This window comes from Rhinolophus ferrumequinum, assembly GCF_004115265.2.
Source record: "Rhinolophus ferrumequinum isolate MPI-CBG mRhiFer1 chromosome 15 unlocalized genomic scaffold, mRhiFer1_v1.p scaffold_54_arrow_ctg1_1, whole genome shotgun sequence".
NCBI classification, from domain to species: Eukaryota; Metazoa; Chordata; class Mammalia; order Chiroptera; family Rhinolophidae; genus Rhinolophus; species Rhinolophus ferrumequinum.
Window position 1 is genome coordinate 11,685,368 of NW_022680357.1, and position 27,792 is coordinate 11,713,159.

General features: G+C 54.1%; 1 protein-coding gene across 1 annotated transcript in view; it reads left to right on the forward strand.

Annotated features, from left to right (window-relative positions):
- The window catches only part of SNX29 (sorting nexin 29), a 457,786-nt gene extending 433,457 nt beyond the window's left edge, over positions 1 to 24,329 (forward strand). Inside the window, exon 21 of the mRNA XM_033101149.1 lies at positions 22,317 to 24,329. Within this exon, the coding sequence (XP_032957040.1) occupies positions 22,317 to 22,449 (133 nt within the window). The 3' untranslated portion in view covers positions 22,450 to 24,329. The remainder of the gene's footprint in view (positions 1 to 22,316) is intronic.
- Positions 24,330 to 27,792: the final 3,463 nt, after the last annotated feature.

The following is a 27,792-nucleotide window of genomic DNA, read 5'->3' on the forward strand; positions in this document are numbered from 1 at the left end:
AGAGCAGCACCTCAACTTGGGTCTAACTCCTAAACATGTGCTGTTTGAAAACAGTGTTGGGAGCGTGCATCTTGGGCCCAGTGGTCTCGGTGTCGGGTCTCCCTGACTCTAAAGCCCCTGCATATAAGCACTGTACCATCATAGCCTTTAAAAAAGCTATCAGCTAAATGGTAAAATAAGGTAAAGGCTTCTAGTAAGGGATCTGGACCCCTGATAGGCACTCCAAATTCTAAACGTCGGAGTGTCTGAAGGTCCCAGAAGCATGGTATGCATCATGAGAGACTCTCTGGTTTGCAAAATTTCAGAAACCTACTTTGAATTAGCGTAAGCTGAAAAGAAGTACTTATTAGCTCATATTATTATACAGCCCAGGGAAATGCTAGCTTCAGGAATGGCTGGACCCAGAGGTTCAACTAATGTCATCAGGACTCCGTGTTGGCTTCATTTTCAAACAGGTTTTGTCTTCCTGGTGGAAAGATGGCTCCTGGCAGCTCCAGGCCTTACGGACCTTAGATAGTGTGGGGACAGAGCCAGGAGTGCAATTTCCAGGCTCTCGCCTTCATGTGGAAAGGTGCTCACTCCAGTAGTAGGTGGCCATCAGCTGTGGCTAGTTGGCCATCAGCTGTAACCAGTGAGCCATTGGCCACTAATGTAACTGCCGTGGCTATGCTAGCAGAAAAATGGGGGCTAGCAAGAAGGTGGTGGCTGAGCTGGCAAGCGCGGAGTCGAGTCGAGAGGAGTCGGTCGATTGGCAGAAAAGCGGACAGCAGATCACACATCGTGTGAATCCAGCCTCCAGTCAGACTATAGTGGTATGACTCCCCTACCTGTGGCTCCGTGGGTGTTCCTTTTTGGCCTTGCCACATCCTGCGTTCTTATGTGGGGAGCGGGAGCAGAGACCCCGCAGGCCGCCCCACTCGACAGATAGATCCAGCTCCTGAAGAATAAACCGCCTTCTCACTGGCTCCAGCCAGATCCTTAGACATCATATCTTTCCCTGTAGATCCAGCAGAAATTCTAGGGAAGATTCCTAGAGCTTTGGCCGAGCTGTGAGCCACTGTGTCATCTCTGAGCCAATGACTGTGGCCCAGGGAGTCACCACGCTGATTAGCCAGACCTGGGCCAAGGGATGGGGCATGCAGCCACCTCAACTCATGGACGGAAACTGTTTGTTACAGGAGGGGGGTGGTCCCCTGAAAGAAGAGAAGGTGGGAGGACAAACATATGTCTGTTCTGTGGGTCTGTTGTACAGCTGTCAGTAAAGCCACAGCCAGCTACTGTGGCGGTGCTTTGCGTACGATGCTTGTGCCGCATCTAGCGCAGCCTTCCAAAGCCGCTGAGCCAGGAGATCACGCTTCTGTGCGGGAATCTGCTGAACATCCTAATGGCGTGGGCAGGTGCTTGGACAACCCCGAGTGGGCGTCCCCTCTCTGTCGACAGCCTGCATTGGCAAGGCCGTCTCGTTGTAAAGCATTAACCAGGGTGAACTCAGGAGCTGGGGGTTTGCAGTGGGTTTGGGCTGGGCGAGTAGATTTCACAGGTGCATCTGCTGCTGTAGAGTTTCTCCCAGCCCGTGGGGTGGAGACTTTTGAGGGACCGCCTGTGAATTTGGAGGAGAGAAGTGTGGGGTGAGGCCCTCGTACCACTCTACTGGAACTCGATGTCCCTTCATCCCATGCCCTCTTGTCACAGAGCAGGAGCTGAACCACTGGGAGGGGTGGGGGAGGGGCTCAGCCGAGGTCACATGTGAGGGAAAGGCAGAGGCCTGGCCTTAGGCCCAACCCTGACGTGTCACATTCCAAAGCCACAGGAATTACTGTTGCTCACATCACCTGGGCAAAGGTTTCTCTGCAGGTTTGGCTGCTGAAGGCTGTGGTGGAGAAGAAGTCCACAGGCCTAGATTTTAAAAGGTTTTGTCATTGATAGAACACAGGCAGGAAGATAGGGGAAGCGTGTGTCAGCCAGAGGCCTGGAACCGTGACACGCGTTCCACACACCCAGGTCACAGCTCAGTGTCACTCTTAGACGGTGTCCCCTGACAGGAAGGGTCAGGGAAGGTGGACCCCAGAGTCCCGAGGCAGCAAACATCAAAAGACTGGTGGATGGGAGAGGTGACGCCAAAGGGTGGAAGGGGCCGTGGGGTTGTCTGGTAAAACTTGAAGGCTCTGTCCTCTATGGGGACATTCAGCTTCCTTTGTGTACCTCCTCTTATTCTGACGAGGCCAATTCTAGTATCGGGCCCTCGATGGCATTTTCAGGGGGAGTCGCTTAGCATAGGAACATTCTCGCAGGATATTCCATTAAGGGATTTGTTTGCTCGGCTGGTACTTACTAATCAGTTGCCATTCCTGATTCTGTGTCAGACCCTGGGGTCAGTGGTTCGTGGGCAATCTCATGTAGTTCTCCCGGCAGTCCTTGAGAGAGCTGTTACTATAATTGCCTTACCATTTCCTCAAGAGGGGCTGGAAAATTAAGCCCAGAGACGTGAAGTGACTTGCCGTGGGCCACACAGCTGTTGAATGGCAGAGCTGAGACTCCGAAGCTCAAGTTCTTGACCACACCGGGGCCTCCTGCCAGGGAATTCAGCAAAAGCTCCTTGGTGAGATGCTATAGCTTCCAAGGGAAGGGTGGTGATTGACCCATCTGTATTTGTCTTGAAGAGTTTCAGAGCTGCGTGTCCCAGGGAGTAGTTAGCTGGAGTAAGAGGAGTGGGTCAGGCTCAGCATTCTCTAAACTGGGGTCACAATAGATAATTCCTCAGAGAATAATCCAGAAGAGCGAACAGGATAACACAGAACCTGTGTGCTGCGTCCCTGGCCCGTGGTGAGTGGGCCAGCAATCACCAGTGGTTAGACACTGTCTTCATCGTCCTTTATTCCCATTATTTGCAGATGAGGAAACTGAGGCTCAGAGGTTAAACAACTTGCCCAAGCTCCTGCAACTGGGGAGCAGCAGAGCAGGGCTTGCACGGCCCGCTCCCCTATCAGAGCTGCTAGGTGCAGGCACGCTGCTGGCCCTCAGAGAAATGAAGTGATGAGGGAAAAAGGAGGGGGGAATGGCAAGGAGACAGCGGTGGCAGAGACGGTGTGACTCCCACAGCCGGAAATATTGACTGTCTGGCCCTTCACCCCAAACGCTTGCCAACCTCCACCCAAACCAGTTCCCAGAAACGCCCTGGGGTGCATAGTGCCGGGAAGGACCACTGGAGAATGCGGACGGTGAGCTAGAGTGAGCCTGGCTCCCATCTTAGCAGACAGAGTGGGACAGTGACAAGTTCCTTCACCTCGCCTGCTCTCAGATTCCTTGTCTGCAAAGTGGAGTTAGTGCAGCTGATGCCTGACTGGCGTGCAGCGAGGACCGCACCTGGAACAGGGCCGGGCCCTTGGTAACCGCGGCCGTCATACAACCCAACCGCATTTCTCCCTTCGATCCAGTCAGTGTTTGCTTCATACATTCTGATGATCTGTTACTAGGTGGGTAAATGTTTCTAATTGTTAGTTCTTCTTGTTGCATTGAACCTTTGATTAATACATAATATCCTTATCTCTTGTAACCTTTTTGATGTAAAATCCATTTTGTCTGATGTCAGTAATAGCCCCGTCAAGGGTGGGATCGTGAAGAGGAGACTTGCCACCTGTGCTTTGAGATTCATTCCTTTATTTAACATATTCCTGTTGAGCCTTCTCTGCTCCTTTCCAGGCACCACGCGAGGCTTTAGGAAGACAACACCAACAGTCTCTGTTCCCAAGGAGCTTCTGGTTCAGCCGGGAGGCTCGGTTCTGGGGCCAAGGGGCGCAGTCAGTGGAGGGGTCTGTGTTCTGGGGGTGGCCCCTTGGCATCGCCACCCTTAGAGAGAGTGAAGCATGACCTATAGGGGACCCGTGCGAGGTGCTCTAAGACGTGACGTGGGAGCCGGACTTGGTCTGGGGCAGGGAGGTCTTTGCTGAGTGGGGAAGAGCCTAGGGGTCAGGGAGGAGTGAAGGCAGAGGGAGGGGCGGGGGGCCTGCAGTAGGAGATGGGGTCAGTCCGGGCAGGGGCCTGGATTCCAGCCTGAGACCCAGGAGCAGCCTTCAAACAACAGCACTCTTCTTCACTGGGCGTGTGGGGCTCTGCTTGGTTTTCTCAGCAGACACTGAGCACCTGTCTGTGCAGGCTGCACTGGGGACAGGGACCATCTTCGGCTGGCTGCGCCGGCCTCCTCCCATGGCACCTGCCGCCTCATCCAGCTGCCCGAATCCGTGCTTCCACAGGGAACCCTGCTCTGCCCCACCGCCTCCCTCATGACACGGGCCTCGGGGTCTGGTTCTCAAGAACCCCCACAGAGGGGCAGAGGTGGGAGTCCCTTCTGAGAGCAGAAATACCAGGGAGGGAGGGGAGTCTCAGGGGAGCCTGAGCAGCCCAAGTATTTGGGGGATGTTTGTTTATTCTGTACTTTGGTGAAGACTGTAGCTTGTATATCTGGATGTCAAAAAAACACGACTGAAAAGAATGGGGCAGGCTGGGTTCAGGTCCCTAGTCTGTCACTTGGAAGCATGACCTTGGATAATTTCTTCTCCTCTGCACCTCATATTTCTTCATCCATAAAGTGAAGCTAATAACCCAGACCCCATAGCGTGGGGACACAAAGAATACAAAGCACGCGGCACACAGTAGGTGCTCAAGGCCATAAAGTAAAATTAGTTTCCCTTTGCCATCCTTTGTCCAGCCCAAGGAGGATAATGCAATTAGAATATAAATGCTAGACTGGTCAATTAATAATTATAAACAATTATAAAGAACAAAGGGAAGAAATCTTTATTTCTTAATACATATAGAAACACTGCGATTAAGGCTCTTGTTTTGACTGGAAAACTAAGAAAACATGATGAGAAAATTATAGAGATATTTAAGCAGCTATCTCCTATGCGTGTATTTTTATTAAAGGGAATTTTAAATATAAACGATTAGGATTGCTTTCAAACTATGTAAAACTAAAGAGATTAAAATTAGTCTAAACACTGAAAGGTAAGATCAGGCTGCTTGGTTTTCCCCAGGATCTGTCAGAGTTCTGGGGACAGCCACAGCCGCTTCCGCGTGGGGGGCCAGGAGAGCAGCCAGATGTCAGAGCAGAGTCTGAGCAGGGAGGATATGGAGGGAAATTCCTCAGTCCGTCTGTCCATCCATCCCCCCAACAATACTTACTGTGCACCTCCTATGTGCTAGGCACCATTTCAGATACTGAGAGTTCAACAGTGAATAAAAAACAGTCCCCCTGTTCTCGTGGGCATTCAACGGGGGTAGACAGACACTGAATGAACAAGTAAATGTATATATGTCAGGTGGTCAGTGCTTGGAGAAAAATAAAACGAAAGGGCATCCTGGGCGGGGGGTGGTGTAGGGGAAGGGGCCCGGCGGCGATGTGTTCTGTGTGCTTGGGGAAAGCCACAAGGATAGTTTGACACAGTGCGGAGACCTGAGGGACTGAGTCAGGCAGAGGAAACAGTGTGTGCAAAGGCCCTGAGACAGAGTGTGCTCAGCTTGCTGGAGAAACAGCAAGGAAGCCAGTGTAACCGGAACAGAGTAAACCGAGGGAAAGAGCAGTGGAGGTGAGGTCAGGAAGGGGATGGGGACAGCTGGGTCACACAGGGCCCTGTAGTCACGGGAGGGTCCTGGCTGCCACTTTGAAATGGTAGCCATCAGAGGGGAAGGGCCTTGTGAATGATGACGTGTGACCAGAAAGCTAGCACGGAGGTCAGGGTGTGGTCACTGCGCGAGAGGAGATGGTGGCAGCAGACGGGGGCAGCAAGATTTGCAGGGGGGGCGACATGGGTGGGAGGGAAGGAGAGGAGTCGGGATGGCACCGAGGTGGTTGTGTGAGGACCTAGAAGAAGAGTTGCCATTTACGGAGCGGGGACAGCTGAGGGCGGAGGGAGTGAAGAGGGGGCTTGGACACGGTACCTCCGCGAGGCTTGTCGGACACGCGCATGGACAGAGTTCCGAGTTCAGGATGGATGGCCATGTGGCTGGAATAGAATCTTAGGAGTCATCACATGTAGGCGGCACTTACTGCCATGGGACCGAGTGACACTGCTAAGGAGTGAGAACAGAGAAGAGGGGAGGACTGAGATGCTCCCCTCCACCCCCCCACACACACCTTCTAGAGGTTGGTACCTGAGAGGGACCAGCAGAGGAGACGGGGGCGGCGGAGGGGGCAGAAGAACCCCGCAGCAGATGGTGGCAGCAGACGGGGGGAGGGGGGGCAAGAAGAACCCCGCTGGGAATAGAGAGTGAACCCTGGACAGGAGGACAGACAAAACGAGGTCTGTGCTCCCCCCGCCTGGGAGACCCGCTGAACTTTGTCCAGGGGCTGCAGTGTGGGAGAGAGAGCCGCACTGGGGGTCAGGGAGCCCTGAGCCTTGGACGCAGTCACACACTTGGCAACCATGTGGGGGCTGCTGGCAGCTACCCTCTGAGACCCTGGTCTGGACAGGACACTGATGTCCATCTCGAGGGGAGGTTCTGCCTCTGTGAATTTCCTTGATCCTCTTCGTCCGCTCCCACACTGCTGTTCTGCGTGACACCACTCAGGTGCCCAGTCTCTGACCCCCCAGAGGAACCAGCTGCCTCCAGGCGATGCTGGATGTGGAGAGAATGTGGAGTGATGGGCGAGCGGGGCAGAGTCCTAGGCCAGGCCACGCAGGGCTCTTTCCACGAGGCCGCATGCCACGTCTTCTCTCTGCCACGTCCACACAGAGCTTTCTCTGCCTCAGCCTAGGGTCTGTCCCATCATCTTCATTCTTTTCCAGATGGCACCCTTGACTTGGGAGAGCAGTGGCCGTATCAGTAATATGACACCCTGCTATGGCCACCTGCCCCCTTTTCAGCTTCTGAGACACTGAAGGTCCCTCCCTAAACCAGGGCCCGGCACAGTGTGCCGACGGCAGTGTGCTCCTGAAGGCCCAGAGCCCAGGTGCAGAGCCCAGGCAGGAACGGGAAGGATGCCCGCTGGGCACAGGGTGGCTGGGCCTTTCGTTCAACAGCTGGAGGGAGACCTCCAGTGACTCGGGTCCCCTCCCTGAGCCTCAGCTCCTCACCTTTAACGGGGGTGTATCGCACGAAGGGTCCCTAACACCGTCCGCAGTGCCCTAACGAGAGCAGGGGGAGGTTTTTGCAGGGGTAAGAGAAAGTGAAGCATTTTGGGTCAGAGGAAACACAGCCATATCCTGGCTGACGTACCAGTCTGGCAGGCTCCCTGGGGGAGGTGGCTTCAGTCCCAAAGTGGCCTCACCTTAGCCACGTTAGGTTGGCACCCAGAATGCCCATCTATTTGGGTCTGACTGTGGGCCGCTGCCACAAGCACTGACGTGGACGCCTCCCCAAGCTGACCCTGGCACAAAGGCCACCCCTCCCCTCTACCCCCGCGGCTGACACAGCTGATGAGGCTCAGCCTCGCTCTAGCTTCGTTCCGAGGTGGCATCAGCGTGCTCTTCCAGACCTTGCTTTGGGCGGCCACTGCTAGCCGAGCAGGGCTGGGGCTGAGGGGGACCCCAACTGGTGGTTCTTACAAAGTAACAACCGTATTATGGCAATCGTAGCTGTCAGTGATCAAGAACCTCCCTCCTCTGAGCCTGGGGGAGACACCTTATGTGCCATTTCTAGCCTCGTCTTCAACCCTGCAGTATAACTCCTGCTGTGGCCGTTTCATGGGTGAGCAAGTTGAGGCTCCGTCGATGAAGTGACGCGCCTAAGATTCTAACCCTGACCTTCCTGACTCCAGAGTCCGGGCCTTCCTTTTCCCTGCGGCAGCTCCTCTCAACAGGGCCACCCCCAAATATGCAAGGGCTGTGGGGTGGCACCAGGGCTAAAAGCGGCATCATGGCACAGCCTGCTAGCCTGGTCTATAGATAGGCCGCAGGTGGCAGAGGAACCCAGCAGAGAGAAAGCCGCTCTTCTGATGCCTGACCTAGAAAGTCCACCATTACTGGGACTCCAGTACAGAAAGCTGGGGGGCTGCACCTTGGTTTGCCTCTTTCCGGATAAGCACGGTGACTGCAGCAGCCATCATGCACTTCCCGTGGGCTGGTCACTGGGCCGGCTGCTTTCGTTAGCACGTCACCTTCTTTGGCCCCAGCGCCCCTTCACGCAGCATCTTTGTGGCACGTGAGGCACTCTCTCTGACAGGGTTGTCACCGGCTGGCTTGTAACGGAGTGTAGGGACAGTTGGTTACAGTTTGTGTCATCTCTGACCTGTGTGAATTACCTCTGTCTGGGGCCCCCGTAGGCTCTCGATAAAGGTGGCTTGAACTGGAGTCTCTTCCCCTTAAGCCGCATGAACGCAGGGCCAGTGTGTTCTGCCCAGCCCTTGTCTGGGCCCAGCAGAGCAGGGGGTCCCGGTGTGCAAGGTGACAGGTCCTGGACTCACGGCACTGTCTATGCTCAGCCTTGCTCTCCAGCTAGACCTGCAGAGGCTCTGTCTGGGTCTGAGGCCGGACCCATGTTGGGCCTGGCCCAGGGCGGGCCTGGCCAGCTTTGTCTCCAGCCAGGGTCCCTGGCGTGTATCCTGCAGATGCCTGCATTTATTTGGGCAGCCGGTGTTTGGGGGAAGCCACAGGAAATGGACAGGTGAAGCCCTGCTCGCCTGGTGATTTGGGCCTGCTGGGGCAGCAAAAAATTGAACAGGCAATTCTAAGTGTAGGCCAGCGGTCAGGGCAGACATCTCTGAAGAAGTGACAAGTTGGTCGCGTCGGGGCCTCCAGGCAGGCATTGCAGGGTGGAGCACGAGAGGGTGGAGCACGCGGGAACAGATCGTGCGACATCTTGGAACTTAGGCCACACTCGCAGCTGGGCCTTCATCATAGCATTTGGCTTTCTGTTAAATGACGTAGTTTCTTGGGGACACAGCAGATGGAAAGTCCTGGGGTAGAATTTTGACCTTTTATTTAACGATTTTCATCATCATCGTTTGCCGGGCGCTGTGTGGCTGTCTGCGGGCCGGACCCCCCACAAGACGCTTTGCGTCAGGTTCCTCTGGATTCTCTCACACGGCTGGCCAGGGTTGGAACAGGGTTCCCCCAGGACGCCAGCCCGAATGCCATGCCTTCTGCTCACGTCTCTGAAAAGAAAACAGAGCCGCTGAAGCCAGCTTGAGGTGGCCCCAAAGCCTGGCATCTGACGTCCTGGATGCTGCTCGGGAACCAGTGGAGTGGCCAAGCGAAATCTGTTCCGTAATTTAGCCAGAAATGTGTTGGGTAATAAACAGACGGGTGATCTCTGTTTGCAGTCAAGTGCTCGTAAAGGAGAGAGGCCTTTTCATGGTCCCTGCGCTGTGGGCCAGCAGGCCATGCCTCCTTGGCCCTGTGCAGCCTTTGATGGCTGCGACTGTGAGGAGACGGCCACAATAATTAGGCTAGAACAGGGGGCAGCAAACTATGGCCTGTGGGCCAAACCCCACCTCCCTCCTGTTTTTGTAAATGAAGATTTACGGGAGCTGCCATTCACTTACATACTGGCTCAGGTCCACGCTACAGGCACACAGCTGAGTAGTTGCAACAGAGACCACTTGGTCCACGGAGCCTAAAGCGTTTCCTGTCTGAGCCTTTAGAGAAGAAGTGTGCCGACCCTGGATGAGAATATCAGGGCTGATTTAGAGGTGACGATGTGGAAAATCTCCACGATCCACAACGTAGCACAGAGCGTACATTTCCATTTTCACAAAGAGCAAACAAGAAGTGTATGTAGTACATATACAAACGTATACATATATATGCATATACACACACGTATATATTTGTATGCTCTATGTGAAGGGATAGCTCTAAGACTACATTAAAAAGCGGTAACCATGGTTGCCTGGAGACGGGGTGGTGAGGAAGCTTCACTTTTTATACATTTGCCGCTACGTGCTTTTCTGTTTTGCACCACTTTATGTTACCTTTTCAAAAAAAATAATTTAGTTCAAAAAGTATATTGAGGCTGAAGCGTTGAGAGAAAGAAGATGGAGGAAGGAGTATCTTTTGTGTTAAAGCTGTGCTTCTCGGCCCTGGCTGGCACATTGGATCACCTGGAATGTTCCTGAATGCAGAGGCCAAGCCCAGGTCAGGACGACGTACATCTTTGGAACTAGGGTCTGAGCATCAGTGTTTTTTTTCCTAAGTTGCCCAGGTGATTGTGAAGTACAGCCAGGGTTGAAAACGCTTGCTTTAAAAACACTGCATCAGTTGTTGGCCCTGGGGTCAGACCTGGGTCTGAACATGAACTCAGCCGCCCACGGTGCCTCTTGGGCCCAGTAGCTTTCGCTCTCAGCCTCGGCTTCCACACCTGTGTGATAGGCGGTGTGCCAGCTCCCTCACAGCCGCTTGCGAAGGCTGAGTGAGAGGCCTTCTGTAAGGGAGCCGCTGACTCCACCCAGAGCGTGTCCTCACTCACTGCCTGTCACACGTGAGCAGCGGCCCCACTGTCTCACATGCGTCATGGAGCAACACGTTGGAGTCTCACTTCCGGATCCCAGCTCTGCCACTTAACAGCCGGGCAACTGGGGACAAACTCTGACATGTCTGAGCCGCAGTCCTCCCATCTGAAGGGTGGGATCGTCATACCCAACCACACGGAGCTGCCGTGAGGATTCTCCAGACGCCCGCTCCGTCGATCCCCAGCGCAGAGCACTGCTCAGTAAAGGCAGCTCCTGCTGCTCTGCCTGAGACGTTCGCAGAGTGACAGGGAGCCTGTGGGAACAGTCGGATCCCCGGGGCCCCACCACAGGGTCCTGAGGCCTCAGGTGGCCCTATGAGCGAATTCAAAGGCTGTTACCTGGCGCACTTGACCGACATGCCGCTTGCAGCCTCACGACCACCAGACGTGGTGTGGGGCCAGCCCTCCCTCCCAGCCCGCAGGCCTGAGGGCACAAGACGCAAAGCGGGGGGCGGTCCATGGGCTGCAACACTGGAGGCAGACCCGTCTCCCAGCTCCCCCACACAGACTTCATCTCAGGGGACAGCGGCCACATCTCGGTCCCAGCTGTGTCCAGCTTGGCTTGGCTCGTGCATAGCCACCCGCCAAGCTCCAGCAGGCGGCTCCCAGCGTATGGAATATTGACCAGCCTTCGAAAGCTGGTTGGTAAGTGGAATGAAAACCTAATCTCTCCCGGAGGCCATTTTCACTGATGAGTGGCTGAGAGCATCTGATCAATCTCACTGTGCTGGGGACAGGGACGCCCTGGCAGGGCACCCGGGAGGCTTATTAAAAAGGAAAGTCACCCCTGGGGCTCCTGGCAGGGGCTACTTGCACAAACATGGACTCCCTTGGCGCCAGCCAGCAGCGGGGAGAGACTGATCAGACCAGTGAGTTTCTGAAATGAATACCGAGCTGGCGACGGAGGAATGGAGACCCGATGGGGAAAGGGCTCCCTGCCTGGGCCCCGCAGGAGAGGGAAGGAGGCACAGTGGGGATCCCGGGCGACCACCACTCCTCTGGAGGCTGTTCCTCCTGCTGCCTTCCAGCTGAGCGCCCAGGCCAGGTTCCAGCTGAGCTGAGCACCAGGTGCAAAGTGCCAGCCACAGGGAAGTGACGTCCCCAGCGATGTCCTCATCTACGTGACAGTTAGTCCATACAGCCCGGGAAGGGTGGCATCTCACGGATTTGGGGAAGAAAGCCTGTGCACCATTTTCTCCCTTGTTGCCTGCTCATTGGTTTCAACTGGGTCTCTAAGGCCATCCCCTCATGGACCTTGAAATGGCTCCAACAGCACCAGATGCGAAGGACGGGACTCAGTTATGACCTGGGGACAGTTTTCTCAGAGGAGGCACGAGCCATGCTGGAGGTGGCCAAAGCCCAGGTCAGCAGCAGATGAAGGGAGGGGACACTTACTAAGCAGCCCCGATGCTGCCATACTCTGTCCCAGCGCTGAATCTCGTCCCTCAGCTTTGCCACGAAACCTGCCAGAGAAGATCCTGTGATAGTCTTTTTTCGCTTGTGCCATTTTTAAAAACATCCTTGAGCTCTTATAGTTCACATATCGTACATTTTGCTCATTTAAAGAGTAAACAAATCAATAGTTTGTAGTATATTCACAGATGTACGCGACCGTCACCACAGTCGACTTCAGTACATCTTCATCACTTCAAACAGAGACCTCAACCTCCCCCTGCTCCCCGAGAAGCCACAAATTGACTTCCTGTCTCTATAGACGTTCACAGGCATGAAATCACTAACTACGTGGGCTTCTGAGGCTGGCATCTTTTACTTAGTACAGTGTTCTCCAGGTTCAGCCACGTTGGGGCTCCTGTCGGATGTAACATTCTACCTCTCCCTTCTCAGGGTTTTCTCACCTGGGTCTGAGCATTAAACGAACATAAGACAGAGTAACAGGAGAAACGCATACAGACTTATGGGAGGGGTACATGACACGGGGGCCCTCCTAAATGAAACGGCAAACCGACCTGCTTTTCTACTAGGTTGGACAGGCAGGCAGTTGTGGGAAAGTGACTGAACGGTGCCACGTGGAGAGGCCGAAGGAAGAGGGATTTTCACAAGACCTGTTGGTACAGAGTCTGCTCGGCCTCGACTTCTCGTCCTTGATGACAGAAATGCTACTTTCCTGCTGGTAGAGGGAAGACGTCTTTCCTGTGGGAACTGCATCCCCTGCTTTTAAGAAAACAAAGGAAGGCTGCTTTTCAAGTGCCTTTAACCCCAAATAGTCAGAATGCGGAGCAGCACTGGGGCGGGGGGCGGTGTACACTGCCCCCCGTCACAGGTACCGTTTATGGCAGAGTTGTCTGGGTACAACATTTTGTGGATTTCCCTTCCACTGATAGACATTTGGGTTGTTTCCACTTCGGGCCATTGGGACTAACGCTGCTGTAGACACTCGAGTACAGGTTTCTGGGTGGACAGGTGTCATTTCTCCTGGGCATACACCTAGAAGCAGAATGTCCAGGTCACAGGGTGACTCTGTTGAATCACCTGAGGAGCTGCCGACTGGTTGCCAAAGCAGCCGCACCTTTCACACCCCCCGCAGTGTCTCGCCCATCCTTTCGGCAGCAGCTGTCCTAGTGGACTGGGGACGCTGTGGTTTTGAGTGGCATTTCCCGATAACTAATGATGTTGAGCATCTTTACATGTCCTTATGGGTCATTTGTACGTCACCTTGGGAGAAGTGGCTATTCAAATCCTTTGTCCCTTTTTTAATTGAGTTATTTGTCTGTTTACTGTGATTCCATCTCACACATGAGGACTCTGAGTCCCGTGGAGGGTCAGTGACCTGTCCAGGTGGCTCAGTGGGTAGAGTCTAAGGTTTCTGTCCCCAGGGAAGGGACAAGGTCACCGTTGCCTGGGAGACCCAGACAGATGAGAGGTGCTCATTCATGCTAAAAAAGAGATTTGAAAAGACTGCCTTTTTCAGCCAAGCTTCCTGAGATTGGGGTATAATTTACATGGTAAAATTTGCCCCTTCTACTGCGCAGTTCTGTTCTGTGCATTTTGAGAAATGCAGGGAGTCACGTCACCACCACCACCAAGCACAGAACAGCCCTTCACCTCCAGAATTCCCTGGTGCCCGTCAATAGTTGGCCCCCGGCACCCACTGTCTGTCCCTGTAGTCTGGCCTTTTCCAGGATGTCATGACTGGAATGGCCCAGGGCGTGGCTTCTTTCGTGTAGGGTAATGCCTCTGCGACTTTCCCCGTATGCAAGAACACGCGTTTTAAAGACGCCACCATTCACCCCGTATTTCAGGTGGTACGTGAACTGGTGCTGGTACACAGGAAAAGTTTCTTAGATGTTTTACTGTGCATTAAATCTGTTACATAGGCCAAAGTAACCTAAAAGTAACAGTATTTAGAGAAAAATCTTGAATATTGTATAGGGGCTCTGCAGATATGGGGGGAATGTAGCAAGCACGCAATAAAGACGGGATCTGAGGAACGTTGCCACTTGTTCTAATCACAGCTCTGGGCACAGGGACCTGGGCCTCGGTGACGGTTACCCTGTTTCCCCGAAAATAAGACCCAGCTGGACCATCAGCTCTAATGCGGCTATTGGAGCAAAAATAAATATAAGACCTGGTATTATATTATTATATTATTATATTATATTATATTATATTATATTATATTATATTATATTATTATATTATACTCGGTCTTATAGTAAAATACGACCGGGTCTTATATTAATTTTTGCTCCAAAAGACGCATGAGAGCCGATTGTCGGGCTAGGTCTTATTTTCGGGGAAGCAGAACTTCCCATGAGAAAATGCAGTGATTCTGATAATCACGCCCCACGAGTGGCCTCCTCCTTCATCACTGACCCGGGGACCAGAGGAACTTCACGTCATCTAGACCAGGGGCTCTGAAATTCCCATTTGCGGGCTGGCGCCCACCCCAGAGTGTTCTCCAAGTGAGAAAACGTGCATCCTACTTACAGACGTGGCTTTTACTCAGAGACTGTGTCAGCACCGGTGACAGTGCCAACAGATGGCACCTGGCCTGTGGAGTGTGCACCACGTCCTTCGTTGGCCCGTGTAGGCCCTACCATGGCTAGTAACAGTACTGGCCCCGGGAGTAGACCCAATGATGGGGAAACCACTGCCCAAGGCTGAAAGATGTTGTTTCGCTGCCTTCAGAAAGTTGAGTCATCTCTGACTGAGTGTGTCTACACCTTTGGAAAGTGGATGAGGAGAGCTTCTGGACCTCGTGGCCTTCCTACCCGCACGGTGCCTTGCAGACTTGGGCAGCTTCATCACCACAGCCTGTCTTTCTCCTCTGGGAGACTTTTCCCATCTGTTCTCCTGCCCTCCACACTCTATGGGGCCTTACTCGCCCCCACCCCACCCCTTGGCTCAGGCCCCAGCCCAGGGCTGTGGGTGGCTTTCGTTTGGCCACTTAGCGTTTGAGCCAGGCTTCTTGCACGTAGCATAATGCCTTTGAGATTTTTCCAACGTGCTACACCCCTCGTCTGAGCAACTTGAAGGTGGCAACTGAGTCTGACCTCTGTTTCCCCAGAGCCGAGCACAGATCTGGCCCCAGCCACGGGGACACAGTGACCGTCTCATGGAGCCTTGGGCTTCATAAGGGCATGCCCGCGGTTTTCTCGCCCCCGCCCCTGCTCACTGGCTTACTTCTTCCAGCTCTCCCCAAACATCCCTGCCAAATGCCTGTGCCTCTCTCTCAACTCTGTAGCTATTTAGGGCCCCAGGTAAGGCTAGAGACTACCCTGATGTATGAAGATTAAAGGCTAATCTTGTTCCAGAAAGGCTAGGACGGTCTCCATGGATGGTTCTTTCTGCTGCCTGTCGGTTCCACCCCCCTGCCCCAGGTCTGACGGATGTAGTGGGTTGAGGAGTGGTTCTGGGAAAAGGAAGAACGGGTGGCCTGGGCGGTGCCTATAGTTTGTAGTTTGTAAAATCTTTCCAAAGCCTCTCCCCGGTTCCCTCACTAGACTGATGCCGCTGCACTCAAGGCGCCTGGGACTCTGCCAGCCTCTGCGGCGCTGCTTTCATTCTACGTCCGCTATCTCAGGGCCCGGAAAGAGTTGCACGTATTCCGAACTGGAACAGACTCATAAGTGTGTGTTGAATGATGTGTGGATGGTAAGAAGGACTGCCGCCCCCATTTCACAGAACTGCGTCTGGGGATGGTTATGTGTCTTCCTCCAAGGCCCTGACGTGTCTAACTGAAAGAACCCAGGTTTCCTGTTAAGTCCACTACTACACATAGCCTCTAGAAACCCATTCGCAGACATGGCCTTTCTGCCATCCAGACCCCCCTTTTCTTGTCTGCAAAACTGGGGCAGACACAGCCCCCACTAACACAGAGGCAGGAGGATCAGGAAGGGAGTGTTGCTTTGCTCACTGGCTCTGCTCCTGCCCAGCCCCTGAGCCCCAAGCCCGCTTGTTACAAAAGTGCAGACGTGCTGGAGAGACAGCTAGTTTCCCACAGCCTGACTGGCCTGACTGCTCCCGAGGGGACAGGGGAGGAAATGGCACTGTCCTTCCCAAGTCTCACCAGCGCGTGAGGCAGGGACTCAGAAAGTGAGGGAATCAGAGGCCGGGCTGCAACAGGGGCCCCAGGGAGCCTGGTTAAAACGGTCAGTGGCCTTATCTAAGGCTGTCCTCATCAGCTCGAGGCCTTCCCACTTCCCTAGAAACTGCCTGCACACAGTCCTGGGGCGCACACGGCCTAGGCCCCAGCTCCCCGCTATGGTGGTTGGGGTTGCAGGACGACACACCACACAGCAGGTCTCCTCCCCTTTCAGAGCAGGCCATCCCCCTCCATCCACCCAGACCCCGCCTCCCAGTCTGCATAGCGCACGGTCCAGGCCGGAGACACTTAACGCCCAGGACATTAACATGCGACTCACCCGCTGGACAGATTTTCCGTGTGTGACCCGTCATTGCCGTCTCTGGGGCTATGTCCTCAGCAGGGCTCCGGGACTTCCTCATCTCACGGAGCTGACAGTTACCGCTGCCCGCTCCCGACCCTCCCCGCCCTCCACCTCCAGGAACCGTTAAGCTAATCTGGGCTTCTAGGAGTTGGACTGTCCTAGGTCCTGTGCTGAGGTACCGTCCTTCTGTGACGGGCCTCTTGCACTCAGCAGCAGGTCATGCATGTCACAGCCTCAGAATTTCCTCCCTCATTTATTCCGTTGACGAGCCACACTTTCTTCGTCCGCTCGTCCACCCAGGGAGCTTTAGGTGACTTGTGACTAACGCTGCGCTGAGCATGGGGGTGCATATCACTTGAAGACCCTGCTTTCGGTTCTTTTGGGCAAATACGCAGAGTGGGATTGCTGGACCGTAGGGAAGCTCTGGTGTCATCTTCTGGGGCAGCCCCTGGATACTGTTTGCTGTAGCATCTGCACCGTCTTACATCCCCGCCACAGCGTGCACGGGTCCCCGTTCTCCACATCCCACACCCTCGCCAGCATTTGGTGTCGTGTGTGTGTGTTGTGTATAAATAAAACAGCCGTCTGGACAGGTGTGAGGTGGTATGACTGTGGTTTTGACTTGCACTTCCCTGGTTAAAAAATGGCCAAAGGACTTGAATAGACATTTCTCCCAAGAAAACTTGCAAATAGCCGACAGGTATATGAAACTATTAGACGGTTTTTGACCCAGAAAAATGGCCATTCTGTGTGGTTTGGCCTCATCTATGCCAGTGACTTCCCACTCTCTCCACTCCAGCTCAGGTCTTTCAACAGAACCAGCCCTGTTGATCCATCCACTAGTTATGGACGCCTCCTGTCCCAGCTGGCTCTTCTCCAGCTGTCATCTGCTCAGCTTGTCCCCAGCTAAGCTCATCCTCCAGTGGCCTCACCCCCATCCACTCCTGTGTTTATGGGAAGTGTTGCAACAGCCCCTGCCCCCCAGCCACCAGACAGCCTAGCTCCTTGTCACTGGCTGCTGTGGCCTTTAGGGACAAGCTGTCTCCAGCTCACCCAGGCCCTCTGCAGCTCTGATGGGCTGTCCCACGCCCGTACCACCTGTGCTCACCTCACACCCTCAGCGACAGCAGCCGACACTCAAAGAGCTTCCCCAGGAACCAGGTATGAGCATTTGACAGACAGTATCTCAGTGACTTCTCACTTCACCCCGAGGTAAATCCTGCCTTCCGGGGAGGTGAGGGGCTGGCCCAGGCCTGCACGTCCCACCCAGGCCATTCTGCCTTCACGTGTGCTGTTCTCAAGTCCAGAGGGGCCTTCTCATGCTGACCCATCCACCCAGCCCTGCACACAACTGTGTTCACCCACGCTGAAGTGGCCACCATCCCGTATTGTAGTGATCTGGCCGGGGTCCGCCCTGCCCCCGCCCCAGTGAGACTGTGGGCTCCTCAGCCTAGTATTACCCTCTGTACCCCTCACTGCCTAGCATTCTAGCAACCTCGCTCCCATTTTTTGAGTGGTTACTCTAGCCAGGCATTGTCCCAGTGAGACAGGAGAGCTAGCATGTCCCTAGGAGACAGGGAGGTCCCTGGTGGAATAAACAAATACAGCCATATTCTACAACTCCAGGTTATGAAATCACTCCTTTGCTCCAGGACATAATGTAACACGGCCTTGAGGTTAATCATAAGATTCCTTTTGGCCTGACAAATGGAGCAGATCTGATAGATAAAGAGTGGGTTACTTTGCTAATTCCTTTAGAATGGGCAAACAGAACAAACCTAGTGGACAAATTTCATTAGAAGGCGCCAGTTCCCCTCTTCAAACAGCTCCCCTTCCCCAAGCAGGCAAGGGAAGGTATAAAAGTAAGAGCTTTTGCCTCAGTCACTGGGCACCCCATTCGGGACCCCTTCTTACTCGGGAGCTCTGACCCTTTGCTTTCAATAATCTCTCCTCTGTTTAAAACCCTTTGCCTCTCCTGGGTCTGTGTTTCCATTCTTCGGTCTCATGAAACACGATCCCGGCACTCACTCCAAAGTCCCCTCCATCATTTGGGGGCTCAGAGACATATTCCTCCTTCATTAGGTACTTTATCCACATAATGCTCAAAACAACCCTGCCTTCATTATATCCAGATGCCAGGCACTGCGCGGACAGGGCGCTCATCTAAGGAAATGCAGCCCGTAAGTGACTCTTAGGTCCTTGTCATAGCACCGTGAGGGCCGTATGATCATCAGCCCGAGACACGCGAGGGAACCAGGCTCCAGGACAGCGAGATGCACAGGAGCCTGGAGGCAGAGCCAGGGCTGAACGAGGGCGTCCTGACCTCCCCAAACATAGTCGGTGCCGCTCGTTGAAAGACAAGATGAAGTGGCTGGTGTCCTGCCTTGCTCCTTCCCCTCCTAGCTCTGGGGCATGACCCGTAATGGCAGCGGCCCCTGGAGGGGCCAGCTGGACCTCCGGGGGAGGGGCGGGGTTGGGTGAAATGATGTTTCTAAGCCCACCCTCCCACCCTCTCCTACCCATCCCCTCTCTAAGGGGTGTTCAGGGATAAAGAGGCTTTAGCAACGCAGGTGTTTTGAAAGAAGAAAGGCCCAACGCCATTCTGAAGGGGGACTGCACAGCAAAGCAGCTGGACTGGCTGCAGAGACATGCAGGGGCTGCTCCTGCTTGTTCAAGATCTGACACTCCCTTTCCCTCCAGGCGCAGAAGACAAAACACATCCAGACTCCCAAGGCAGAAAGGAACAATTGGGGCTTTTGCATTTTGTCATCTTATCGAGCTATCACCCTGAACTCAAAACACTGAGCAGAGTGTCCCTGCAAAGGTGTGAAAATCAGAGCATGGTAAACAGAACCTTTCCTGAGAGACTGGGATCAATCAGGGATCAATTGGGATATTTTAGGAGCCCTGAGGGGACCCCTGCGGTGGGGGGAGAACATGATTTCTTTTTGAGTGTGACTCATTCCCTAATTCACCTGCACTGCGCTGGGACCACCCTAGATCTGCCACTTACTCACCGAGTGGCCTTGGTCCTCCCCGGCCTCTGTGCCCTGCAGAGTCCAGTGTGGTTCAGGACTTACCTGGAGCTGAAGCCACGTAGGATGGAAGGAGGAGCCTCAACCTTAGTCAGGTGTGTTTTCCAAAAGCATTTTGGACGCGTGAGATATTAGACAAGTTTTTTTCTTATTTCTCATTGATATTTTCTATCAGCTGTAATATCACCCTTTAATTTCCTATTCAAATCTCAGTCTGCAGCAAAGGAAACCATCAACAAAATGAAAAGACAGCCTACAGAATGGGAGAAGATATTTGCTAATGATACGTCTGATAAGGGGTTAGTATTCAACATATAAGGAATTCATACAGCTCAACACCAAAAAGACAATCCAATTAAAAACAGGCAGAGGACCAGAATAGACATTTCTCCAAAGAGGACACACAGATGGCCAATAGACATATGGAAAGGTACCCAACATCACTATTCATTAGACAAATGCAAATTAAAACCACAATGAAATATCACCTCACCCTGTCAGACTGGCCATCAATAAATCAACAAACAAACAATTATTGGTGAGGCTGTGGAGAAAAGGGAACCCTCGTGCTTTGTTGGTGGGGTTGCAGATTGCTGCAGCCGCTATGGAAATCAGTATGGAGGTTCCTCAAAAAATTAAAACTAGGACTACCTTATGACCCACAAATTCAACTCCTTGGTATTTATCTGAAGAAATCCAAAACATGAATTCAAAAAGATATCTATGCCCCTATGTTCATTGCAGCATTACTTACAATAGTCAAGATAATGGAAGCAACCTAAGTGCCCATCAGATGACTGGATAAAAAAGAGGTGGTACATTATACAATGGAGTGTTACCTGGCCATAAAAAGAATGAAATCTTACCATGTGTGACAACATGGATGGACCTAGAACATTATCCTCAGTGAAATAAGTCAGACTAAGAAAGACAAACACCATATGATCTCACTTATGTGTGAAATCTAAAGAACAAAATCAATGAACAAACAAACTCATAGATGCAGAGAACAAACTGATGGTCGCCAGATGGGAAGGGAGTTGGGGAGCCGGATGAAAATGGTGAAGGGATTAAGAAGTACACATTGGTAATTTCAAAATAGTCATGGGATGTAAAGTGCAGCACAGGGAATAGAGTCAGTAATATTACAAAAACTATGTATAGTGCCGGGGGGTACTAGCCTAATTGGGAGGGGGATCACTTCGTACGTTATAAAATGTCTGATCACTCTGTTGTACACCTGAAACTAATATAATATTGTATGTCAACTGTAGTTGAAAAATACCTTTTTAAAAAAGAAAATACAAATGTTAGCACCTAGCCACCAATGAAACGTTTTGCTGTATGTACTTTACAGCCATTCAAACCAAAAGATTCACGAAGGTTCAGTGACACAAAGTTAAGATAATAAGTGATAGTAAAAAGCATCTCAGTCTGCGTTAAACAGAATAATGCCCCCCCCCAAATGTCCACACCCTAATCCCTGAAACCCACGAATGTGACCCCTTACATGGCAAAGGGGACTCTGCAGGCGGGAGTATGGGTCTCGGCACCAGGGGGATTATCCAGGCCGGCCTGTGTGGTCACAGGGTCCTTATCAGAGGGAGAAAGAAAGATGTGACACCCCTACACTGCTCGTGTCTCCCCTGGAGCCGCCAGGAGAAAGCAGCCCGGCCGACACCTTGACCGCAGCCGGGGATCACCCACTGTGGACATCCCATGTCCAGGACTGGGGGACAGCGCATCTGTGTTGCCTGAAGCCACTCAGGGCCTGGCCAGGTTACAGTGGCCCTAAGAGATAAACCAGAGTTCACCACTTCTGCATTCACAGCGGCCGGCTTCTGCGCATGCTCCCTGGGCCCAGAGCACTGGCCCCTCCAGTACACTGTCCACCCAGCAGGCAGAGGCCACGTCACATGCCACCAGCCTGGGGAGTCCCCTGCCTCGGTGCTGCTCCACGGGCCTCTCCCAGCCGTACCCTCAGCCACACAGCCCTCTCCAGGGCACTTCCTGCCCCTTCGAGCAGCCTCAGGCTGACCTCTCAGAGACGCCCTGGGGACATTGGTGACCTTAACTTTTATAATAAATGACACTGTGAGCTCCACGGGGCCTGGGAGAATACGCGACACTGTCTCACCTCCACCCCACGCCGCCTGTGAGCTCCACGGGGCCTAGGAAACTCTGTTATGGTCACTTTTATCCCCAGTGCTTGGCCACGTGTGTGTTCAGGAAAGCTCCCTGAGATGAAGGAATGAACGAGCATATCCGTTGGCGTTTTCCTCCATGTGGGAAGGTTACACCCTCCCTGCTTTGTCTCACCCTGTGTTCTCATCACATGACTTGACCTACTTCGTTATCTTCAGTGGCTTCCTGTTGCCACTGAAGGTTTTATACCTGGGTCGTGACCCTGTGTTGGACTCATCAGCTGGTCCCTGTTTCTGGCTCTTTCGCACGCACTTTGATAAACGCCCTTAGAATCCGACCTCAGCACCCGTCCTGATTATTCTCGGGATGAATTCCACAAGAAGCCCCTGTCCTGTGTGTGTTCTACCCATCTTTTACGACTTTCTACGCAGTGTTCTCCAAAGCATTTTATTTTCTTTGAAATGTGCCTTTGCTGGAAGATCAATGAAAATGGGGGTGGAGGGGGGAGAAAGCCATGGCTAGTACCTTCCTTCACAGCCTTAAAATGGGGTCTGGAACTGGTGGCCCCACAAGCTAGCTTGAACCCACAGCTCAACTTGGGTGCTTTCAACAGACAGAATGTGTACGTAACTATGGATTTCCCATTTCTCCACGTCATACTCTGGGCAGCACCTGTTCCCTCTGACCACCTGGCCATTCTCCCACCCGGCTTGCTGTCCACCTGCAGTGTTTGCATTTGGAACCCCGACTTAACCAGATTCTCCCCTGCTCTGTCTTGCAGGGACATTACCCCTCCCGGAGAGCCACTGAACAAAAACAGCCGCTCCAAAGTGGCTGCCCGCTTCCCCAAGCTGTCCCGCAGTCACCCCAGGGAGACGGCGCGCAACGTGGAGCCCCAGAGCGGCGACCTCTGACCTCAATGGAACCCCAGACTCGGGCCCTACGAGCTGCGCCAGCTGCCTCCCCCGGCCACTCCGCCTCCAGTCTGGCCACGGCAGCTGGCCCCTTACACCTCGGAGTGACAACCACATCCAGCTGGTAAACTCCAGCGAGCACCCCTTCCCCGTCGGTCACATGACACCCCGATTAAACTGGTCAGAGAGCAAGGCAGCTCCTCGCTGGACAGACTTGGACACGTGGGCACCGCCCTCCCAGGCTCTGCCCTGAGCGGCAAGCGTCATTCATCCCCTTCCTGCAGCCCAGGGTCAGCAGGAGGGTGGGCACCAGCCCGGGCTTGGAGCCCCTGGTGGAGCTGCGCGACTCCAGTGTTTCTCTTGGTCAGAAGGTTCACTCAGAAACCACCTCTTGACTCTTTCCCACGTGGGAATTAGAATGACTGTTACTCTTTTTCTTTTTAATGTTATTGCCTGCTACAACTTATGGCCATGTGGGGTGGGGTGGGGGCCCTGTTCCTTTCCCTGTTATTTCCTACCCGTGGTCATCGCCACCATGGCCAGCAGGAGCTCGTGGCATCACTCCTCCAGGGAGACGATGCACGGCCTTCACGTGAAGGAGCCAGTAAGTGACGCTGAACTGTCGTCCTTGGAGCACACCCGTCCCCCACCTCCTCACCACTGGCTTCTGGAAGGACCAGCCCATGCAGGAAACCTGAGGCCCCCCGGGCCCCCGTGCACCTTTGTCAGGCTTGGGGGTCCTCACCCATCCAGGCAGCTATCAGCAGCGACCTGGTGACCGCACTTAGAGAGCCCCGAGCTGTCCAGAAGTCGATGGCTTTGGCCTCACAAGCCCAGAGGCCTCAAGGTCATGAGAGAGACTCGGCTGTAACCGCTGCGGACGATTCTGCCGGCCCTCGGCTTCCAGACCGACTCCGGCTCCATGGGCCTCAACATGGCTCAGGGAGCCTGGACTGTGTCCTCTCTGGACAAACCATGACTGTCCCCGGAAGACATGGGTTCGCCGTGCACCCTCTGCCCCCACCGTGCTCTCAGCGGGAGCAGGACCCTGCTGACAGGTGCAAATGGGAGAAAGACGAGGGCACGGCGGCCACCCAGGCTTTCCCTCCAACACCCCCGGTCAGGTCGCCTCCCAGGACCAGCATGGCCCTGCCAGTTTTAACAGCCAGAACCACAGAACCGTCCCCCACCCCGGGCAAGAGCCGTCCTCAGCCACCGAGTACACTTAGGAAGAGTCTGCATTTTCTGGGAGAAAGATTACAAAATTAGGAGGTTGTAAGATGGACCACACGAGGATAAGTGACCCGAGGAAGACAGAGACGTAGGGAATGTGGTGATGACGTGAACGTCCCTGAGACGTGGGCAGTGGAAGGCTAACCACAGACTGTACCTAGAACTCGAGGAACGGCCCGGGCAGGCACTGAGCGTTTCCCAGACAGAGGGAAACTCGGGCATGTCACCTGGAAGGTTTTCTTCCCTTTAGCCAGAAGGGCGGACACTCATTCGGGGCAGAGAAGCAAAGCTGGCGTGATGTGCGCACAGCCCCTGAGACATGAGGGGGCCTGAGGACCTACCTCCGAGGGAAAACTCAGCCAGGTGAGCAAACAGGCCAGCCGTCTGTCTCCACGGCTGGAAGCAGGCATGTGCGGCAAGGGGACCTGAGGGACGCTGCGTCCTAGAAAGGCAGCACGGCTCCTCTCGCCCTCGTTTGCCAAGGTCCCAGCTACATGTGCTCTTCGGTTCAATTCCAAGTCCGACTGGGCCGCTGGGGCTGGCTGCTTGGAACAGCCCTCCTCGGGGCGACGTCATCGGACTGTCCCAATGCCCAAGCTGCCCCAGTCCTGCCCCCCGCGTTTGCCTAACTCCCCCCAGGTCCCTCTGAAGGAGGTCCTGGCTCCCAGCTAGACAACTGATCCAGAAATGCCAGTCTGCACAGTGGAGCCTGCCCCCCAGAATCCCCCCTGTTTCCGTTTCTGTTCAATACAGAATGGAAACACCCACCTCTGCTGCCCCCCCACCCGGGGCCCAGAGTTCTGATCAGCCAACCTTCTGGCACCTGACCTGACACACCTCTGAGTGCCAATCGCCTGGCCTGCAGCCACCGCTCCAGGAAGCTGCTTTGCCATTCTGCTCTGGAAGCTAAAAACCAAGTAACACAAAACAAAAAAGGCCCCCAGGCCTATGACAGGACGGATGCTAAGCTGGGAGAAACAAGTCCCACTCAGCCTGTATTTAAAAGGAGAAACCCTGCCTCCGCATTTCTTAAAAATTAATCATGGAAACTATGCCCTGCTCTCTCAAAGTGTGGACTCTAAAAGCAGGTTCCTGGGACCACACAGGAAACATCGGGCTGCTTGTTCCTGGCACTCCCTTTCTTGTGATCATGCAGAAACGCTGGAATCATCTTCAACATACAGACTACCCTTCTGATTTTAGCTCATCACAGCAACTCGTCAAAGCCTTAACTTTGGAATCACATAGAATATTCTGCAATGATTTACTCTATCCAGCTGCCCCAAGTACCCCTGGCCCTGCTCTGCAGTGTGGGGAGGCCGGCGTTGAAGGGAAGACTCCCCAGCTCCTGGAGAAAGGAGACAAAGCACCCAGGCCACTGAGGTCCAGGCTGAGAGCTGCGGAACTAAATGCCACCCCATTTGGCGCTCAATGCCCTTTGACCCAGATACAATTCAGAGTGCAGGCTGTTCCTGCACTCAGGACGCACTCAGCCCCTGTGACCATCGGGGAAAGATGGCCCTGCAGAAAGGACCAGTTGAAGCTGCTTCTATCTCCTGATCCAATTAGGAGGGTCTTTGTTGCCTCCAAACTTGGCAGCGAAGAGATGAAGCCTCCGCATTCAGAGGGAAGCCAAAGGGGCCTGCCTGTCTCTAGACAGCCTTGACCTTGAGGACACCTGGACTGGGCGGAAGGCTCCCTTCTAGGTCCTGTCACCAAAGGCAGGCTGTCTGCTCTCAGGCTGCTCTAGCAAGAACAGGGCAGACATCACCAATCTCTGTCTCTGCCATCATCTCGTCTGCTTCTTCCTTCCCCCAGATGAAAGAAACCCAGGAGGAGTAGGGCTGGCAGAGGTGTCTCTCCTTAAGAGGAATGCAGAGCTCCCCGGAAGGGAGTCCACAGCTGGGGTACCCCCAGCCGAGAGCAACTCCTGACCCAGGAGCGAGCTTTGTCAGCCAGCTCCCCTGCAGTCAGGCTACCACCGCGGCTGGGCACAGCTGGCTCCAGCTCTCAAGCTCATTCACGGGCACATCTGCTCGCGTTACTGACACGCAACCCCCGAGAGCTGAGCCGAGGTTAGAACAGCCCGCATTTGTCCGGTCCGGCCCTGGGGGAGGAGGTGGCTTTCACAGACCACAATGCCCAGGGTGGTCGCCAACAGCCAGGCGCGTCCCAGGGCTCCCTGGTTACCAAAGGGGTCACCTGATTGAGTTACAAAGACCATATCACCTAGTGAGACCCAGCAAGGCACAAACAGCGAAAGCGAGGGCCGTGGGCCAGGGCTTGTGGACAAGGTCTGATGGCAGCACGCTGCTCTGAGCTCATGAGTTCCTTGAGAGCCACTGCAATTTTACAGGCGTGGCAGGTTGTGTGTTGTGCCTGTAGCAAAACAGAGGCCCTCGGAGCTGTTTCCATCCACAGGACCACACAGCTAATGCTGAGAGGCAGCAAGAATGAATGCCCAGGTCGGGCGCAGTCAGGAGCCAGGAAAGCAGCCAGCAGCCAGCCCCGTGGACCAGACGCAGTGCTGCTTGTGTCCCAGACCCAGAGCCAGCGCTGTGGCCAGGCCAGCCAGTGCCCTCCTTTTCCTCTTGGTATCACATGGGACAATCTGCCCACCTGAGGACCAGGTCACAGGGTTGCAGGCCTCGGCCCCCCACCCCACCCACTCACCTTCACATGGGGGTGACAGCCCAGAGATGCCAGCCGGCCCCTCACATGCAGGCCAGGCCCTGTCCTCTGGGGTCTCAGCAGGCGCCCTCCTAATCAGTCCCCTGCAGAATCCGTCTGCCATCCTGCCGCCTGCTCCCTGCCCCGCACCAGTGCCCATGACGGCGAGGCGCTCCCACGGCATACTGCCTCAGCTGCCGTGTACCTGACGGCAAGGACAGGCTGGCTTTTCAGGCTGCAGCGGGGAATGGACACACCGGGCCTGCCTGAGAGAGACCTGCCCAGGGCCCAGCTGCCCACCAGGCTGGCTGACAGGCATCTGGACGGGCACATCTCATGCTCAGCTTCAGCCACCAAGGCCGTATCTGTCTTACCTTTCCTTGGTGTTTCACACGCGCTGGGCCGTCTCCCCAGCCTGCGGCTGCACTCGGCAGCAGAGGGGCTTCCTGCAGGCAAGCGCCTACTTCCCGAGCAAGGCCTTTTGCAATGATCCTTTTTCAAAATATTGTGCATTGTTTCATTAAAGCTAACATGAAATATTTGCTGCAGATTGGCTTCTGTGTTAATTTTGTACTGTATATTTTATCTAACATTTCCATGCCAGAAAGTTCGTTTTCATGCTTCTGGAACATGTGGTCTTGATTATGTTTGTAAAATAGAACTTCGGCTGCCGGGTCACCGGGAAGGAGGGTGGAGCACCGACGAGCTCCATGATCCGAGCAAACCTGCCGTCTACTCATCCCACAGTCACCACCAGTGTGATGTGGGCGTCTCAGCTTTTCAGCCATGAGCCTTTGCCAATGTATGGGCCTGGCCTGGGTAGCTCTCAGTGCTGCCACAGAGCCCTCACTTTTGTCGCTAAAGCCTAACGACCACATTGAATGGGTTTCCTTACCTCCCTAATCAGTTTCTTCAGAAAGAAATTGGATTTCTCTAAAAGACAGTTGAGCCTACAGTATGGACGAGCATCCTACCAGTAGAACATGCGGGATTCATTAGTGTTTTGGGGTCCAGTTCTTCCTGGAGCATGAATGTTTTCCCATCATAACTGGAAAACCACTAGCTGACCTGCCCAGGCTGCCACCTGCCCCGTGGGTCTGATCAGGTCGGCTCCTGCCATCGTGAACTACCAGAGGAGATGCCACTCTTTCACCGTTGACGGTTCTCTCCCTGTCGATGTTAACCATTCAGGGGGTGCCCCTTGCAAAAACTGGGGCTGAGGACATGGAAGGATACATGATGGTGGATTGTACGCTTGCAACCAGAGTTGCTCACGGGTGACTCCAGACATGAGTCCAGAGAACATGCGTGTCTAGGCATGAGGGGGTGGGGGTGGGTGAGGATTGTTTATTATCTAGGGTTCAGCCCGGAAAGAACGTGCCTCTGCAGCCTTAGCTTCACCGTCCCTGGCACGGCCGTGTGGTAGTAACACTGCCGCTG